The following is a 20,878-nucleotide window of genomic DNA, read 5'->3' on the forward strand; positions in this document are numbered from 1 at the left end:
TCACTGTTAATAAGCGAGTCATTGCGATTGAACTGAATCATTTAAATGATTGATTCATTCAGGAACGAAACACCGTCATGTTGCTCAGAGACGCAAAAACAAAAAAAAAGTGTTGTATTTGGAATTAATTTTGCTGCCGAAATAGAGCAAAAACAGGCAATATGGTAAGTAATGTTTATTAATAATGTTTATTGAACTGTTGTATAAAATCAATATCACATTTGTAATCATGCTGATTTTTGGAGAAAAAAAACAGTACTCTGCATGTGATATTGATTAACTATGTGAAATTATATGAATATGTAAGTTTTCTGCCCCCATATCTTGAATTTTGTGATCATTCAAAATGCATTTGAATAGTCTAACCTACTAGACTTCATCATATAATGTATGTATGCACTCTGTAGGTGTGTTTTGTTTGACTTTTTTGCGATATACTCAATAATGTCAAATCGCACATCATTAAAACCACAATTATTATCGCAGACGATATATATCGCACACCCCTACCACAAGGCCACTGATTTTGCACACCTGGGCTTTACACAATATCTCACTCATATTGTTTAAGTCGGACATAACAATCCCAAAGACATCAAAAATGGTGTACAGTGTACAGCTGGCTTAAGACACTTGTTATTAGTGTTGTCAAAAGTAGCAGTAGTTTAGTACCAAGTTACTTAAATTTTAAAAACGTAACGACACCAGCCAATGACACAGAGTACCGAGTGGATCCGGTACCCAGTGATAGCTTTTAAACATTCCTGTATGTGTGCACACACTCTATGAAGAGTGTTAAATGTTTATTTTGCGGCATTGAGCATTGTAGCCAATCACAGACCTGTTTGAGCGTGCAAATACAAATGGCCAATCAGAGGCTTTTAAGTCAGTATCCACTTAATATTCCAGATATGACAATACAATATTTAGCATGAGCTTTGCACACTCGTGAATCGTTTCACAATGTATAAACAACGTAAATGGTTTCATTGAGATTCATTCGATTTAAAGCTGCACTACAAAACTTTAGCCTCTCTATCACAATCTGTGGTTAAAACATGAAATTGCCTTTTGCCTTTTGAAATCCCTTTTGAATGGGAACTCACACTACATCCCTTTTAGGGGATTGTATGGGAAACACCTCCAGCATGACCAGTGTTTGAAGCATGTGTCAAAACACAACAATGAACATGACATTGGTCGGTGACAGCCTATGATGTCACTACCAGTGTAACCGTCAGTATAAAAGGGCATCTGTAGGACATGCCATCCACTTCTTGTCTGAAGGAGACGAGCATGAATACCTGAAGATGGCAACAGTTACATGCGTAACATGAGACTTTCCCTTTCAAATCTCTTTAGAGGATCGCAATGGGGAACAAATACCCACTCTGAAGGGACAGACTGCCTAAATGGCTGACATTGAAGTCCCAATCCCTAAGGTACACACCAGTGACCAGTGACTTAATTCCTTATGGCCAAAATCCGAGCTACAAACCCTATCAGAGAAAGTCCCAGAATGCACCCTTCCTCTCCTCTTTGCAGTACCAAGTTAAAAAAGAAATTTAGCCCGTGGGCAGAGCTCAAGGGTTCAGCTGTCAGAGAAAACCTTTAAGGCAATATAGTCATTGACTGGAGCTCTGAGAATCCCTCAGCATGACAACTCTCCAAAGGAGGCCTAACTACATTCAACAATCAAGACCGCTTCCAAGGAGGCTCACAGACAGCCTAACAACTTAGAATTGCTACTCAAGCGGAGTTCTGGGGAGCGGAGGCCAAAAAGGATGACTCTCTACAGCGAGAAGAGATCTAAGAAGAGCAGCGCTCTTTGAATTAAAGACAGTAACCAAGGAGGCTCACCAGTAGCCTAACACTACTCCCTAAATAAGCTCTAAGGACCGAGGCCTCAACATAAAGATTATCTAAAGCAAGAGGAGGTCCACATTTGCCCTACACTAAGAATAGCTATCAAGGAGGCTCACAGAGAGCCTAACAACTTGATACTGCTGTCCAGGTGGAGCTTTGAGGAGTGACCTCAGCCAAAAGACTCTCTAAGCAAAGCCTAACTAACAACTCTCCTCTCCCAAGTAGACTTGTGCCGGTATTCGGTAATGCGCTATATCACGGTAATGAATATGCACGATATTGTTATCGTGGGCTCTTCTAAATACCGTGAGTAATTATATATTACAAGTTATTCAGAATTTTGAATGCATTTTAAGAATACTTTTCCCATCAACTGGTTAAAATGCACAACACCGCTGTATGCTGCGTGAAAGACACGTGCACACTGATGTAAATAAGCGCGGACGAGAAGCACATGGCAGAACATGTGAGAGACGCTCTGGATGAAAGCGCACTTTCACTCTCTGACAGCAGATGGCGCTAAACTGCAGAAATAATAATAATAATAATAATTAATTTAAATGCAGTCTTAAACCCTGTTTCAATACCGTGATAATACCGTATACTGTGATAAAAGCATTAGTAATTAATCGCAACATGAAAGTTTGATACCGGCATATCCCTACTCCCAAGTAAGGCTCACAGAGAGCCTAACAACTTGGCACTACTGTCTGGTTGAGCTCTAAGGACGGAGGCTCTGCATGAAGACTCTCTGAAGCGAGAGGCCAAACTACACCCTACACACTGGACAACTTCCCAAGGAGACTCACTGAGACCCTAATAACTCAGAACTCTTATCACAGTGGAGATCTGGGAAACTTTCTATAGCAAGAGGAGGAGGAACGTTCCTCTTAAAAGGCAGTAGCCAAGGAGGCTCACAGACAGCCTAACAACTTGGCACTACTGTCTGACCGAGCTCTAAGTCAGAGGCTCTGCATAAAGACTCTCTAAAGCAGGAGGCCTAACTACATCCCACACATGGAACATCCCAAGGAGAATCACAGAGACCCTAACAACTCAGAACTCTTATCCCAGCGGAGATCTAGGAAACAGAGGTTTCAACAGGACAACTTTCTATAGCAATAGGAGGAATAACATTCCTCTTAAAAAGGCAGCAGCCAAGGAGGCTCACAGAGAGTCTAGCAACTTAGCCCCTACCTGGGCTCACAGGGACAGAGGCCAAGCATAACTCTCCAGCGAGAGGTGGCCTAGCTACATCCTATGGCTGTCAAGTAGGCCTAAGAAAGGGCCTAGCAACCAGGCGGAGCTCAGGGGAATGGAGGCCTTAGCAGGATGACTTTCTATAGTGAAAGGAGGCCTAACAAATGCTCCTAAGCCAGGAGTACCAAGGAGGCTCACAAAGAGCCTGCAACTCAGTACCACGGCCTAACCGAGCTCTAAGAACAGAAGCCTCAGTATGACAACTCTCTAAAGCAAGAGGAAGCTTAACCATGGTCAACACAGTGGACAGCATGTGGAGCTCTAAGGATCAGAGGCCTCAAAAGAGATGACTCTCATAGCGGGAGGAGGCTCTTAATTAAAGGCAGTAACCAGGGAGGCCCAAGAGAGCCTAACAACCTGACACAACCCTAATTCAAGCTCCAAGGACAGAGGCCTCAACAAGATGACTCTGTAAAGCCTTATTATGTCCTAGTCCAGAATAGCTATCAAGGAGACACACATAGCGCCTAACAACAGCGGAGGGGCAGATTTATCAATAATATATGCCCCAACTCTCACTGCATCTAAAACCTTTGAATTAGATGTTCCACATTATTCTGTTTACTCAGTGCCACATAATTAGAAACAACAGGAGGAATTTGGAAAATAATGCACTTTCCATCAGATCCTTCCATGCTCCTCCTACAATCCCCGTGATCGATCGCGTCTAGCCACTCTGATGGCAGTGGGACACGAACAGCAGGAAATAGGTGCAAGAGTGCATCGTTTGTTCAACTCCCTCGAGAGCCGAACATGCTCATACAATGCTGACTACTTTTCCTCTGGTGAGAATCAAAGAAGAACAGAGCTTCTTACAATCTCTTTTAGTCAGTCCCATGAATGCATAAAAAAGTACATCCAGCTTTTTGATTGCATACATGCACAGAGTGCATTTAGCTTGCTCGAGAACTGAACATGCGTGCTCCTCACCCAAACGCATAAACACATTTGAGTCGTGTTTGTCCTAAGGTGTCAAATAACCTCTGACATGGAGGTACACACTCTCTAAAAACACTTGCCTGGGTGTTTTATAGTAGTCACATTCTTTGCACATGCACAAACAAATGGTCTCCTGAAGACAAAGAAGACATGATGATGTGTTCTTCAAGTGCCCTATTACACCTTTTATACATTCTCCATAGCGATCTTCTAAAGGGACGCAGTGTTTCATTCGCCTTCTTAGGGAACCATGGTTACATGCGTAACCTGAGATGTTACTGTAGGTCAGATGAGAGTAATTGATGGGTGATTCCCACAAATGTCAGTATGTGCTGCTGTTTATGTTGAACGCTAGTTAGCTGACAAGTTCAAGCTCTACCCAACAACACTGTTTATTGCAGCAACAAGCTCCAAACATGCATCAGCACCCACAAATGCAATATATTAGTCAGACATTCTTTTTTACAAACATGATGTAAGAACAAATTATGTAAACCAGATTGTATGTACTCACTCAAAAATTTTCTGTCATTTGTTAAAGGCAAAGTTCACCTTCAGTTGCTGGTCCCCACTGACTTCCATAGTATGGGAAAAAACACTATGCAAATCAATGAGGACTAGCAACTGAAGGTGAACTATCCCTTTAAGGTTCTGAAGGACAAACCTAATAAAGTACCTGATTGGGGATTCTGGACATTGGAGTGGGGTTGGTCTGGAAGGACTGATGAGATCTCGGCGGTCTACTCTGACACACAGAGGGGCGGAGCTGAGGGGCAGAGGCAAGAGTTTCTTTTGCCCAATCATCAACCAGCTTGTGTAGGTCATCGGTGAATGTACCGCTTTTGTTGTTGCTGTTGTTTGCTTGAGCCTGAACAAGCACCGTGATCGGCCGAGAGGATGAAGCAGGCATAGCTGCGGGAGGCAGGTTCTGATTGGATGCTGAAGTCACATGGGCGGCACCAGTACTATGAGACCCTGAGAAAGAGATTGAGAAAGACCTCAAGCAAAAACTCAGAGAATTCACCCTGAGGTCCTCTGTAACCAATCTGCTGCTCACAGACTGTTGATGTCATTCATTACGTTACGCAGTGAAGTGTGGTTAAAATCACGGTTAATACAAAACAAGCCCTAATGAATAGATCCATTATTAGAAGTCTAAACATTTGGTTTGACAATGATTTAATAACAATTTCTAATAAATTATGCACTATTCATACTTGGGGTGCAAATAGATTTGATTATTTGACACGATTCATAGTTAGTTTCAACAATACACTAAAAACAATTGTGACTGGAGAGACAATCGAACATGCTCATGCCAGATGTAAGGTTGAATATGTGGCTGTGTCACCTTTTGAGAAATTACAAAGAAATTGTTTACAAAATAGCTTGGTGTTTGAATGGCATTACAATTCAGCAAAATTTTGTGGCCTGGGCATAATGTACAAAATGCAGTCTTGCCGAGCATGTTAGTTTAAGTTAAACTGTCAACATGCATTATTCATGAAGCTAGATTTGCAAGTTTGAGGTTTGTTCCAGCACAGTAATGCAAGAACAAAAACCGAGTATGCACATCGGGTGTGCTTGAAATGTGATGGTGGATCTGATCGTATCTGCGCGTTTCTTGTTGAGTACTTGTTTCTAGCCTAAAATCAAGCAGCTGGATGATTACAGAACCAAACAAAAAACAAACACCCATACACATATGCACTTAAATGACCAGGAATACAGAAATCATAAAGGTTTCAATAAGCACTTGACTGTATCGCACAGATATCACCATGCACTAGAAAAAAAAATCTAATTAATATAAAGAATCAAAACGGTTACGCACATTTCGCAACCTGCTGTTGCAAACATTAAGCACTTATCACACAGGTGATCGCTCATGCCAACAAAAGAAATGAAAATGGCAAAGAAAAAAGAAAAAAGGTAGACAGAGGGACTAGGACTGAAGAAGAAAGGAGTGGGATAGTTACTACTGCTGCGCTCTTTCCCTAGACATAGCCGTTTCACAGTGGACCCTACAAGAGCAAAACAGCACAGACAAAGGTGTTAAGGGGCGGGGAAAGCACATGGCACAGCCCATTGGACAAGCTGCTGCACAAGAAAACACAGCGACCAATCAGTGAACAGATACAGAATCAGGTGCAGGGAGGCTTCATCTGTGATATCATGAGGTGTTGGTGAGTGATGTGTTTGAATGGCTTATGAGCTAAAAAGGCCTTTAGTACAGACAACCTTCAAGCTTGAACTCTGAATGAACTTCAACACTCTTGTTTGACTAAATGTCCTACTTTATAAAATGGTTTGACAAGCATGATTGTCTGTTCTTTCCTGGCCTATTCTCTATTGAAACAGGATGTTAGTTTGGGACAAACTGAAGACAGCAGAATTCACACATGACTGCTTGTAGCATGGATGAAAGCAGTGTAGACTCTTTACATTCATCTCTGGAGGACCTCAAACCACCATCATTAGCTATTCTATTTTGAGTCAAGATTCGAGGGTAAAGCTCATGGTTATCACCTCTAATAACAGCTGTCCATTCATTTGCTTCTGTTGTAGCATTAGATAGAGGGAGTATTTATAATAAGGGACATTCTTACTTTTGTGAGCCTTTTACTGGACAATAAACCATATGGGGCAGATGAGTTAATAGACATGGACTAAAATCCACAACATTCTAATTTAGATTTCATGTCAAAATATCAGTCTTGGTGAGTTTTCCCTAAACACAGTCAGTTACATCTTAAGTGAACATAAACGGTTAGAAAAGTAGCCTAATCGAATGCTAGTCAGTATATTAGATCTGTGCATAGCGTGACAGCATCCTACTGTATAAACCTGCCGCTGTTTGTCATCATCTGTTAATCAAATAACACAAGGACAGAATTAATCATTGCTCTTCACTGAATATTGTTCATAACTTTGTTATGAATCAATTTAATTTATATGGTGAAGTCTATGCAGTGCTTTATTTTTACATTTGATTACTTTAATCAATTTCTGTATAGTAGGCTATTATAGGCTAAATTGTTTATTTTATTTGTATATTTGTTCTTTTTTTTTTATTCACTTTCATTTAATTTCTACTTTTTTTAATTCACTGTTGTTTTGACAGTGAAACTGCTCTGAAAGAATAGGTTAAGGGGCTGGGGAGCATTTTGGGGCCCCGACAAAGTTTTGCTTAGGGCCCCCAGAAGTCTAGGATCGGCACTGCTTACAAGTGACTATTGTAGACAGAATTTCTGTCAAGCTTTAAAATGTCATACTGTACAAATAACATTTAAACAGGAAAACCGTAAATAAAACAAAATTGAAGCATATAAAGTAAACTATTGAAACATGAATAAACTAAAGTGCTGTATGCTACATTTTAAATTACAAAGGGGGGAAAAATAATTTTTCACACAGTGAAGGTTAGAATACTGACCAAATCATATAATTTTTGACAAAGACGGAGACCAAGTATAAAAAGAAATGAGCTTCCTATTCATAGCTATGACGCACTGGTGGGCAAATTCATGTTTTCTCCAAAATGAACTCTCACCTAGACGAACAAAATACTACAAGCCGTAACAGAAACACAAGGTAAATATAATATGCTTCTTGGACAGCATCATATTATAATCATGCAGGTGACAGAGATAAAAAATTCAAAATACAGCCCTGATGTTCTTCACAGCAACCTGCTTGTGCCCTTGGCATGCTCGTCTTCTGACTCCAAACATGACACCGCACCTCAACCATCGTCTCATTGGGATTTTACGTGGAATGAAAAGGAAAGAAGGCACAGATATACAGACGATAGAAAAGCTTTGGCAGACATCCATACACACTCTCTCTGCTATCAGTTAAATGTTAAGAATGGCCATGTTTGAGGAAAGACAGCTCATGTTATCGGTCAAAGCTACAGCCCAGCACAAAGCGCTTGTACAGAAGACAAACTGAAGGCCAGATGAGCAGACATCCAGCTCTTTCCACGAACACGATACACTTTGGTGTAGATGCACAAATCTCAAAGTCTTTTTCATGAGAACGTCTGGATATATAGGATGAACTATTATCTAACCATTTTGTAATCATTTAGACCTTTCTACATACAGTACGGAGGACAGCGAGGTAAATAATTCATTTTCTTTTGTAGTTTTGACTGCATTTGTCAAGCTTAACCATTCAATTTTGAAAGAATAAATGATCAAACAAATATTTTCTTTAAATTTAAAGTAAATATAAGTTCAGCAAAAACTACAAGCCAAAATTTGCTCCCAAACTAGGAGTTTTGCACCCTACTGAGTAACGGCTTCACTTAGGATTGAAGAAGTCTGCAACCCTGCTACCTATGATTTGATTTGATGTATTTTATTTCATATTTATTATATTTTTTAAGCTGCATTTGAACTGTAGACTGTTAACATTTACTTTGACCTCATGAGGTTGACAAATACCATTTTACGGAACATTACGCACCCCCCTTCACTGAATAAGTGCTGCTTTTTTAAGTATCAGACCCTATTTTGTACCTTATTCATGGAAAGTGCCATCTGAAATGAAGATGGAAATGTAATGGCTGAGAATGCCTGATGATCACTGAATGAGTGTGTGGATGAATATTGGAAGTGAATATGACAGAAATGCAGTACAGAAAAACCAAAACAAATCACGAAAGAAGAGCAGAAAGAAACAGGGAAAAGGGAATTATGGGTAATAGAAGAAAAGTAGAACAAATACAAACAGATGGACATAGACACGGGTCCACTGAGGAATCTAGTGCGTGGTTTGCTACTAGATTTATAGGTGATTCGCTCAGATGTTTGGTGGTAAACGGTCCAGCCTGTGGAGAAATGAATATAAGAGGGAGAGAGAGAGAAAGAGAGAGACAGGTGTAACAGCCGACACAGGCAGCGATCAGATCAGTACCCCATCAACAAGCATCATATCAGCAACACACCACAACACTGGTTAAGCGTCTCAGAAAACAGCGGTTAATGTAGATGTGTACTTGTGCCTGTGTGTTTCTAACAATGGGAACACTTTTCTGGAATCTATATAACAGGTCACAGTCCTCTTATGCATCACTAGACACTTCCACACATGAAACCCATTTATGGTTAAAGAACTGTAAAACTGCCATATTAACCATTCAACTCCAAGAAGATTAGCAGATTTTACTTGTAACTACACCATTATGATAGCATTGAAGACTATTCCAAATTATCCATGTCTTCTGGTGCAAATATTTAATTGTATTATTAAATTTTTTCCTGTCACTTCACTGCTCAAGAAAGTCCTTAGTAAAGTGTTATCAATAATATGTTAACAATAATATGGCTGGTGGGTGTGGCATTGCATACAATGGTGGTATTGCAGGCGTAGCAAGCTGATGTTCTTAAGGATATGGACGAAATTACTTGCTTGACTCCCGAGATGAAGAGCTCAGCCGAACAACTGAAGTGCTTTAAGTCAAGAAGCATATGGCTCGCACGATCCGTCGTTATGTGACAGGGTTGGTGGTGACCAAGAGACATCTGTGGTTCAACCTCACAGATATCCATGAGAAACAGAAGTCGGCTGGATGCTCCTGTTGTTTAGTTGGGGCATTTTGCCAATGCAGTGATTGCTGCTCTCGTTAAGTTTCACGCTGCAAAGAAGAAGTAATCTACTGCTTTTCAGTAAATGATGCCATTTACCTCGAGAGGAGCCAAGAAGCAGCCAGGTAGTCTGGACTCCCCCTAAAAAGAACTGGGGTCAATGGCCTTACTCAACAGACCACTCGTGCCACGTAAGCACATCTGAGGCTGGCAACTAAGGCTTCCCTGACCTTTAGGGTCAAATGGCCCCTCTTTGGAGAATTGTGTCAAACCGCTAAAGCGTAATTGCTTTTCTTCTCAGTGCCCTCGAGATTCTGTTCTGCTAGTTTCTCTGTGTTTTGCATCTTGTCAAACCAATAGATCAACAGCTCCTCACTCATGTTCTGAGCAACAATGCCTTCAGAGCACAGCAGTCATTCCTCGAGTCATACGTTTACAATGATGTGCTTACAAAAAGCATTGCCCCCATGGTGCATGCTAGGCCACTTATATTGAATCAGGCCTTATGTTTTGTGACAGGTTTTTTGGGGAAGGCCTGCAACAGATAGAGGCATTCTATACTCCCCCGATCTCATGGCTTTCACTATTATGTGCATCCAAAAAACACCAACAACATGTTGGCCAGCGACAGCCTATGACGTCACTACCGGTGCGACTATAGTATAAATAGGCGCCGGGAGAACATGTCATCCTCTTCTTCGTCTTCAATGAGTTTTGTTTGAAGCGTGCATTCCGGTGGTAAGAGCGATCTTTCTTCCCATATTATGGCGAGCACTAGCAAGACATTTAGGAGATGTGTGGATCCGTGTCACCTGATTTGACACCTGATGACACACATGATTTTTGCGTCTTTTGTTTGGGCGAAGAGCATGCACGTGATGTCCTCGAGGGGGCAATCTGTGTTCACTGCGAGAGTTTTTCAATGAAAAAGCTCCGCTCTCGTCTGTCTCTCTTTTCGAGGAAGGAGGGGCAGCCGTCTGCTCCCCGCGGTTCAGGACCCACCGCTGCTGAGGCACGGAGGAGAATGAGCTCGTGGGGATCGCAGGCGGATCTGGCTGATGAGTTTAAGGAGGGGCTTTCCCTCTCGCGCCGTTTTCCTCACGCAGATCTATGGCGGCCATGGTGGTAACAGATAGACATCCGTGGGTGAACCTGGCAGATATCGGGAAGAAAGAGAGGGGCTTTCTTCTCGATGCTCCGGTTTCGCCTTCCGAACTTTTTGGAACCTCCGTCGAGACGGTGGTTGAGAAGTTCAGGGAGGCGAAGGCGCGCTCAGCGGCCTTCAAAACCTCCATTCCACGAAGGAGGTAGGCAAGACCTGAGGGAGGTGATACCTGAACATCAACTCATCTCCCTCGGGGGGTTTAACATCTGCCCTCATCTTCCCCTTCCTAATTCCCCTGTAACCACCATCATCTCCACCTGACCGAGGTTAGTTAGGAACCTCCTGCGCCTGCATTGCAGTCTCCTATGCTGGACCTATGATGTTTTCGGTTGGTTCTGTGTCTCACATAGTAACAACCTTACCGATGGTCTGGACTAGAGGCTTCTTCGGGCTTCGCTTCTTGAACGGGGCTCCTGCGCGAGTACCATGGTGGGTGAGTATGATCCATTTTGAAAAATATATATATAATGCGCTGGTGGTTGTGTGAATCCGCCTGCTAGCCTATTTTGCAGTGTTTTCTGGGACCTGTGCGTTTCTGTCCTTTTCTAGGGTAGGTCCTCGGTGAACACCCCCTCTTGCTGGACTCAGAACCGGGTTCTCGACTTGCAGTGATGACCTCACTCGTCGATGCTGTATCCAGTCTGTATGATAGCCCTTTTTCCGGCTTCATGCTTGCTGGATCATGTGACCCGATCATAGGCTTCTGCGGGAGCCTTCTTGGTCATTAGGTCCCCGGTACAGCACTCAGCTTCATGCTTCCTGGATTATGTGGCCAGATCACAGGCTTCTGCAGGAGCCTTCTTGGTCGTTAGGTCCCCGGCACAGCACTGCGATTCTCCTGGACGTCCGGGCTGGGCTTATGCTTTTCAGGCTGCCCTGACTGGTACGCCATATCCAGGTTCGCCCCGAGACATCGAGCGGGAGGTATGAGTGGCGTTCTGCGAGAACCCTTCTTGTAAAATGCTATCGCCAGGCAGCGCTCCCCTCGCCTCAGAGGGTTGTCTTTGAGCTTGCCACTCCCGTTTGGCTCAGTACTTCTGGGCATCTGTGAGCAGATGCTTAGGAATCGCTATAAAATCCATGCTATTGTAAGTGCACACGCTAAGCTTCTGTGCACTTTCTAAAATCCACATGGTGGTAAGTGTGCACGCTGAGCACTCTGCACACTTTCTAAAATCCACATGGTGGTAAGTGTGCACGCTAAGCTTTCTGTGCACTTTCTAAAATCCTGTATGGTAAGGGTTACGCGTTGTCAGCCTCGTTCCCTTTTTCTGAGTTGGCTTAGGCCCCGGTACTCGCCTTGGGCTCCACTCAACTAGTGTGTCTCTGTTGATACACTTTTAAAGCATCGCTCCCCTCACTGTAGAGGGTTATTTATGAGCATGGTGCTTTCTTCCGAGCGTTCGAATTTTCTCCCCTTCTGGTGGTAGGTCAACAGCTGAGGAGTTTGTCCCTGTTGGAATCCTCACTGCACAATAAGGGTTAAACCCAAATGCTATTGGACCCTGTTACCTTGGAAACATCCCCGGTTGTTGACTCTGGTGGTACCTTCTGGTGGATTCTGTTGACACAAGAATTATGACAAAAACCTACGACAAAAGTTTATGAAGGACGTCCAGCCTACCGAGTCCAAAAGGGCCATCATCTCATGTGGCACATAAATGGAGATGATGCCACTTTTGAGCCATTTCCTTCTGGAGAATTGACCTATCAGTAAGCCCTGCCACCTTGGTTACTGTTGAGTTTCTACTGTCTTACAATGACAGCTGTCAAGTGTGAAAACGTTGTCCCAAGATGTTTTTAAAAAAAATGTTGGACACAGAAGGACCATCATTCGAGTGAGACTTAAATATGCCATGGAGGGATATATAAAATATTTTAAAATAAATATGTAAAAATACAGATCACAATGCAAACAGGAGAAGTCTCATGTTATGGTTGTTACGATTGCAATGACAACACTGTTCATGTACCGCAGGGTAAGATTAAATTAATTAACATTTAACCAGTTTAATATGGAGAGGCACTGATATATAGACCTTCGTTTATGTGTGTTTGACTTACACTGTACATGACGTGAGAACAGTTTGCTATTTATACTTGTACGTTAGCACTGACTCATTCACTTTAATGTTAGTTTTTAGTTTGTTAGAAAATTGTAACTTAATGAGAGTATGACAACCAGAAAATGAATGTTTTCGTCTTCATTGGGATTGGGTTGAATGCTTAGGGACATTTTTGCTCTGTTTTGTTTGGGTTTAGGAAATATAATAAAATAAATTCCATTGCCCATCCTCTCAGGAGACATGGAATCAGTGTTACAATTACCCTAGGCACATCGTTTTCCATTTTTGTAGCATAAACACTATCAAAACGATGAAAGCTTTGGATCTTCCAATGTTTCTCTATTGCGCTGAAACCTAAAGCTGTCCGAGTTCCGATCCCCGTGCAACTGATACTCGACTGCCATTGGCTCATCTGCGTTTGAGGGGAGGGGCTTACCGATAGGTCAATTGAAGCCGTCATGTCAGTGTCAGTAGTTTTTTACATAAAGCACCAGGGGGAATACGTTTGTGCCCCGTGGGAAGTTTCGCATGGCACATTCTTATTTTGGCATAGCACATGCTTCTGGCACTGAAGGTGCTTCATGAGAAGGTCGAGGCCTAGAGAATGGATGTTGCATCCTCAGAAATGGAGTCATTTGGCAGGGCAGGGCAAAAGTGGATCTGTTCACGTCGAATAAGAACCCACTTTCCCCCTTTCGTTCTCCCTTTGTCCTCCGAAACCTCTTGGAGTAATTGCTAAATGTGATGCTGATGACTGGTCTGTATGCCTTCCCGTCATTAAGTCTGTCGGTTCGTATGAGAGTACAAGAGGACAAAGTATATCACTGCTGTCAGCACTGTTTTGGCCGTCCCACATATGGTTTTTGGACCTGGTGTCTCTCCTTCAGGAGATACAGATCAGAGTGGAGTCACTCTTCCAGGCTCGGGCAGCATTTGGCAAACCCGGCTGGAAATGTGGAACATTGGAGTTTAGCCTTTGAACAGGAGACTCTGGTTAATTCTGGTTTTACATCTGAGATTACGGAGACCATACTGAATATAACAGTTCTACTGCCCTGTTCAGACACAGTATAAGCATAATGCAATCCTTTAAATTTATTTTGCAATTTTCAGGTCTGTACATATATTCTCAGTGTGCTTGAAGTACAGGCTCTGATTAGGCTACTTAAGAACTCAATAAATTAGAAGGTGAAACTTGGACCCAACATGATGTCATGTGCAGGTTTTCTTCAGTATCTTCCTTCCTGTTGGGGATTTTGCATAGAGGTTACTGGAAACCATAGCGGAAGATGAAATCATGAAATGACATGAGCCGGATTCAAACTTAGGTTGCTGCGTAAGCACCACCACAAACAGAGTATGTGCAGTTTGTGCCACATCTCTGGCACCAAGTATTCATATTAAAGATTACACGACAAATACAGAAATTTTGTGGCAATGACCCAACTCCTTGAAATACATAAGATCGATTGCTTTTCTGCTCACGCATGACCTCAAAATAGAAATATTTGTGGCAATAACTAAATGTGTGAAAATGTCTACTGATCCATAAGAATGATGACAGTATGAGCATCATGCAATCCTTTAAACTTTCTTTGCTGTCCATGAAATCATGTCGTGTGACTGAGCCATTAGGCAGCCGTTTAAATGTCACATTCCGGCTGACTCCATTTAAACGAAGTAAATGAGTGGAGCGCACATGAGAGACTGTGAAAGTTGGCAATAATCCCATGCGTGTGAGTGAGATATGCGTGACAAAAAAACAGAGAAGGAGAAAGACATGATAATCTAGAACATGATACACTGTTCAGAGAGGCAACTCTGACACCTTCGTCTTCTGCATATCAACTATAAATAACTGTCACACTGCATCCAAGCCAGGCGGCATGCATATTGAGCAATAAATCACATGGTTTGGTTTCTATGTGTGTTGATTAGGACAGCTCCAAACATTAAAGTCTTGCTTCACATAATTGTATCACAGTTATCAAATATGATGTGATTGGCCGTGATTGTGTTACTACATGATGCATTTTGCTTTCCACGAGGCAAGTGGACATTAGATATTTGTTGCACTGTGGCTGGTTAGGGCAGCGGCAGACGCATTTACAGCAAATATGTACAGCAGCATATGCTTGACAGGCTATTGTAGACTACAGCCGTGTGAGTGTGTTCACCTTGTCGGGGTGGTGTGTGTGTGGTGGGGCCATAGATGTTGTCAGAGGACAGAGAACCCTTGAGCGAGCAGGGCTGCTGAGTCTGGACCGGCTCCAGAGGTTCTGACACGGGGCTCAGCGTGGCTGTGCTGGATCCCACTGAGCTGTTACCCAGATCCGAGCTCTTGACCGGAGACCCCGACACACTGGAGCACGTCTCTGCTACAGGAGAACACAGAGGGTTGACAGTGACAAATCTGGCCTTTTATAGTGTGTGTTTACTTAGAGGATCCAACTTTCATATTGGTGGATTAAAGTTTAAAAGAATTTAGACAAATTAAAATACAAAGCTGCACAGGTTGCGCAAAACTGGAGTACTGGAGTACTTCCAGACTGCATATCTGGAAATAGTATTATTTGTACAATTATTACTCTAATTACTTTGCCAAGCCAACACGCTGATCTACAATTTATGCTTCTACAGTATCTCATCCTAGAGCTTTCAAGCAATGATCACCAAACTTGGCACAGACCTTCAGGCTGTTCTGACTCAGAATGCTAAATCTTTTCTAAATGATCACACTTATAAAATTCTTGGTAGCGACTTGGGTCAAACCATAAAACGTCTTGGGTTACGTATGTAACCATGGTTCCCTGAGAAGAGAACACTGCGTCCTCAAGGGGTCGCTATGGGGAATGCCTTCAGTGTGACTGGTGTCTGAAGCATACATCTAAACACAACAATAACATTGGCCGGCGACAGCCGACGTCATCACCCGGCGCGACCAAAGTATAAGAGGGCGCCGGGAGCACACGTCATCCGCTTCTTCGTCTGAAGCTTACGTCCGAAGCATGGCAAGGGAACTAGAGGACGCAGTGTCTCGTTCCCTTTCGAGAGAACTTTGAACGGCGTCCTCTAGGGGTCGTTATGGGGAACGGTATACCCACGGAGTGCTGGGGGAAGTGCATGCCAGAAACCACGGTGAGCACTAAGTACTCTACCATAGGCATGGGAGTTGCCCCAAAGGACATCTTGACGGCTGTCAGTGACATTATCCCCTTCGGCCAAGGGCCTGAGCTGCATACCCTAAAAGAACTTACCTGTCAAGGGCTGGGCTAGGAAGCCCAAGCCTAGGACAAAGCTCAAGGCTTGTAAACAGAAGAAAGAGATTCCTTTAAGGGTATACGGCCAGGTGTCTAAAAACCAAACCAGACCCTGGCCTGCCACCCAGGGGGGCTACCGCTGGTTCTGAATAAACCTGCTCAAAGAACTGACTCGACAGATCTTTGGTGGCAACACCCTGCTCAGAAATGTATCAACAGAGATACATAAGTTGAGTGGAGCCCAATGCGAGAACCGGTGCCTAAACCAACTCAGAGAAAGAGAACGAGGCTGACAGCGCGTAACCCTTACCATACAGGACTTAGAAAGTGCACAGAAAGTTTAGCATGCACACTTACCACAATGTGGATTTTAGAAAGTGCACAGAAGCTCAGCGTGTGCACATACCATAGCATTGATTTAGAAACACCGTTGCTTAAGGGGTAACCGAGGCTGTATTAAACCAGCCTAGGGGCCCTAACGTGACTGTGGTACGCTCACAGAACAGAATCCGAAGCATCTGCTCAGAGATGCCCAGATAGGGAACGGCGCGCTTGCAAGTGGCCCTTCATGGTGAGGGCAGCACAGCTAGCTCACTTAACAAGCAACACGCCAGGGAGGCAGGAGATGGTCCAGCCGCCTGTCATGATTGGTATCCGGAGCTCAAAAGAGCGGAGGCCCAACTTCAAAAATAGAAGGGGGACTCGAACGCTCAGATCAAGAGGGGCGTGCTCATGAAACCCCCAAGGGCACTGCTAAGCTCGACCCACAAAGAGAGCGTCTCAACAGGGAGGTGGAGAGAAGCCTAACAACCCGAGGCCGCTACTCAATGGAGCTCAAACGAGCGGAGGACTCAATGAGAGAAGTCCACAGATGCTCAATCGGCAGGCTCAAAGACAACCCTCCGGGGTGAGGGGAGCACTGCCTGGCTTGACCCAAATAGAGGCAGCTTATCAGGGAGGCAGCAAGCGGCCTAACTACCTGATGTCACTGCCACGGAGCTCGAGAGCTGAGGGTTCAACCCCTAGCGAGGAGAGAGAGCAACCCAGCTCGACCGAAGCGATCAATAGCCCAGGGTCAGAGAACCTATCTCTCAAGTCGAGAGGAGGACTCACCCAGTCTGCCCAGGACCGGCGAGCTCAAGGGGACCCTCCCGCAGTGAGGGGAGCACAGCCATGTCCGGGAAGCAGATAGATGGCAAATGTGACATCTGAAATGGGATCCTGCTAGAAGGGGATCACACATTCCTAAAGAGAACAACAGGGTCCCGGCATAGAGGCAACTGACCAAGGAGGCAACAGAAACGGGCCTCAGTTTCGTTGCAAATGAAGTTTTTCGGGAGCAGCGCTCTCGGCTCTCAAGCTGAGGCGGGCCCTTACAGCACATACTGGGAGCGACTCATAGCTAACCCTCACAGTGAGGGGAGCAATTCTCGGCTCGACCAGAAGGAGGCGCTAGATTAGAAGGGGTAACCCAGCAGGGCCCAATAAGAGACAGGCCACTGGTGCAGCTGGACACGGTCTCATGCTCGATAGAGAGCATGGGTCCCTTAAAACCAGACCCGATAGAATCTGAAGAAATAGCGGGACCCAATAACCATTCATGCGTACAGAGCTTACTGCTCCTCAGAACAGAAGCATACAAGAGGGGTTTTCGCAGAAACACAAATCCCTCTTACCTCAGAGAACGCAGTGTACTCAAGCCCACTCTGCAGAGGGGCAATTACTGGTTCAACCATAAGGGCAGTAGACAGGGAGGACCCGCGGGCCTGACCATCTATGAAGTCAACGCCTCAGCGAGAGGAGCTCTAGCTCAGAGAACGTACATGATGGTTAAGGAAAGACTAAAATCTCAGGAGACCCCTCAGGGTGAGAAATGAGTAGCGCACCCTGGCCAGAGGATAGGGAGCATGTCACAAAGCATGTACTCAGAAGAGTACTAGCCCACGAGAAGGTGAGGGCTATCGCCAGCCTGGATCCAGTACCGATGAGTGAAACCATCACTGTAATCGGTCAACAGCAGGAGGTCCTGACTTAACAGGGGGGTTAAACCTAAAAGTCAGAAAACAACACAGCTCAGAGTAGCGCTGCAGAAAAAGGCTAGTATCAAATACACAAGAACTAGCAGTAGAGTAGATGAAATGGATCGTACTCACCAACCATGGCTCCCGCGCATTACTCAGGCTCATGGATATACGCTGGAGGCGAAGTCCGAAGAGCACTGGGGTCCGAACCATCAGTAGGTAGTTCTATGAGACTTTGGCTATGTTCACACTGCAGGCAAATGTGGCCCAAATCTGATTTTTTTGCTCTCATGTGACTCAGATCTGTTTTTGTCATGACAGTGTGAACAGCACAAACCGCATGGAATCTGATCTTTTCAATTCTGATTTGTGCCACTTCCATGTGTGGTACTAAATCCGATCCATGTTAGATGTCTTGCAATGCGACCGCAGTGTGAACGGTCATGTCGGATTTCATGCGGCTTTAAGATCGACATTCGTCATAATTCCGCGCTGACGGTAGACACTTCAAAGATTTTACATACCCAAAGTTATCAAGACAGTAGCGAAAGGTGATCAGCGGAAGTGTGATGTGTCAGAACTTATGTGTATTACAGTGACAACTCTACAAGCAAAACATGAGGGCTTGTATCATAAAAGTTGAAAAACTCTGCATTTTTTTCATATTGCCTGTGCATAATTTCGCTGGCTTCTGCAGCAGATCACACTATAAATAAATGCATAATCGCTTACTTTACATCCTCCATGTTTACTTGCGTATGACGGCGCACTGCGCAAGTGTTGCCAAATCCACATTTTCCCCACGCAATTGGGCTATTTTTTCCTCTGTTGCCGTGGGATGTTTTTCAACTTCGTGGGTTGACGCGACCCCACTAACCTCCCTGAACATGATTGGGCTAGTTTTGGACAAGTTTTGAGAAAGAATTGTACGGATTTTGTTCTGAATATCTGGAAACCCTGTTCGTATCGTTCTTTTGCGCATGCGGGTCAGTTCAGAACCATGATCTGTTAACACTGCAAATCTGATATTGGCCACATTTAAAACAACAATGTGAACAGCTATACAAAAAAATCGGATCTGAGAAAAAAATCGGAATTGAGCACTAAGGCTCGCAGTGTGAACGTAGCCATAGAGAACAAAACATCATAGGCCAAGCATAAGAGACTGCAATGCAAGCGCAGGAGGCTCCTACCTAACCTCAGTCAGGAGGGAAGCTTTTTAGGGGAATTAAGGGGAGGAAGATGAGAGCAGATGTAATACTCTCAGAGGAAGGTGAGTAGGTAGCTCAGGTTTTACTCTGATCCAGACAAGAGCGTTGAGAATGCCTAGTCAGGATCACCTCCCTCAAATCTTACCTGACACACTTAGACCCACACCCCTTTTGAACCGTACCCGCAGGTGGGGGAGGGGCGCGAGTCGCGACACTAGTCTTCTGAGCCCGCCTTTGATCCTTAGATCAAGACGGTCCAGGACCCCTTTGTTGTTCGGGCTCAGACCTGGACCTTTGTGGAATGAAGGATTTGAAGGCAGCCGAGCGCGTCTTGGCCTCCTTAAACTTCTCGACCACCGTCTCGACGGAAGTGCCGAAAAGCTCAGAAGGGGAAACTGGTGCTTCAAGAAGAAAGCCCTTCTCTTTCGACCCGATATCTGCCAGATTCACCCACAGATATCTCTCCGTAACCACCATGGCTGCCATGGATCTGCCAAATTGCAGTGGCGGCCTGCTTAGTGGCACAGAGAGCAAGATCTGTGGTGCGGCGCAACTCAGCCACCTCATCAGGGGAAAGACCCTGACCTTTATCCAGGTCTTTCAGCAGATCAGCCTGATAAGCCTGAAGCACCGCCATGATGTGCAACGAGGCTGCAGCCTGACCTGCTGCCGTGTATATGAATGAATGATGCATTTATATATGTATATATATATAATGCCCTGCCATTCAAGCGAGATGTATCCTGAAGTAGGGGTGGGCGCTATACCGGTATGAAAGTGACTACCGGTATTATGTTGTTCCATGATATGGATTTTGCTATACCATGGATACCGTTATATATTCATGAATTCAAATTTTGCATTTATATACACTGAACAAAATTATAAACGTCAAATTTTGCATTTATATTGTTTTGTTAAATTTGGTACGCTTTGCAAATTTTAACACAAATGACGATAAACAGTCGAGGCTGAACGTCTTTGTCCTCTGTGTGCAACGCCGTACTACACAGACATTAGTAATCAAACACAGAGCATCGTAACAGACCAAATTAATAGAGCACAAATCGCCTACTCCAGTGGTTCCCAAACTGAGGGATCGTGTACAGTCAGCAGATTATTTTGCAAAAGAAACCTCTGCAGGGTGATAAAGACTACACTGTGTAATTTTCCCTCTTATCATGCGGCCACTTGTCTGATAAGTAAACAATTGAGCGCAAAACATTAATTTGACATTTTAATTACCTCAACATGACTCGCAGTACCCGCTTGAGCACTCCGTTATCAGTTGTAGAAGTTGTGGTTGTATCAATAACAGACCCCTAGATGGCGCGACTGAAGAATCAGAGTTGTATTGCAGGGAGTCATGTAGAAATATAAATGAACTATGTATGGTTCTGCTCTGAGAATGAAAGTTACAAGTTTGTGAAAGGACTTCCAGTGCCAGGTAAACGTAAAGCAGATTATGAATATATTTAAGATTCACAAATACCAAA

The 20,878-nt window shown here is 44.0% G+C and overlaps 1 protein-coding gene across 1 annotated transcript in view; it reads right to left on the minus strand.

Annotated features, from left to right (window-relative positions):
• LOC107676208 (serine/threonine-protein kinase WNK2-like) overlaps positions 1-20,878 on the minus strand; it is a 130,502-nt gene that overhangs the window by 14,154 nt on the left and 95,470 nt on the right. Inside the window, exons 27-30 of the mRNA XM_016470713.1 lie at positions 15,068-15,268; positions 8,804-8,902; positions 6,045-6,089; positions 4,742-5,040 (exon numbers count right to left, since the gene is read on the minus strand). Coding sequence (XP_016326199.1) covers positions 4,742-5,040; positions 6,045-6,089; positions 8,804-8,902; positions 15,068-15,268 — 644 coding nt within the window. The remainder of the gene's footprint in view (positions 1-4,741; positions 5,041-6,044; positions 6,090-8,803; positions 8,903-15,067; positions 15,269-20,878) is intronic.

The sequence above is a fragment of the Sinocyclocheilus anshuiensis genome, unplaced genomic scaffold (assembly GCF_001515605.1).
Source record: "Sinocyclocheilus anshuiensis isolate Anshui unplaced genomic scaffold, SAMN03320099.WGS_v1.1 scaffold2430, whole genome shotgun sequence".
NCBI lineage: Eukaryota > Metazoa > Chordata > Actinopteri > Cypriniformes > Cyprinidae > Sinocyclocheilus > Sinocyclocheilus anshuiensis.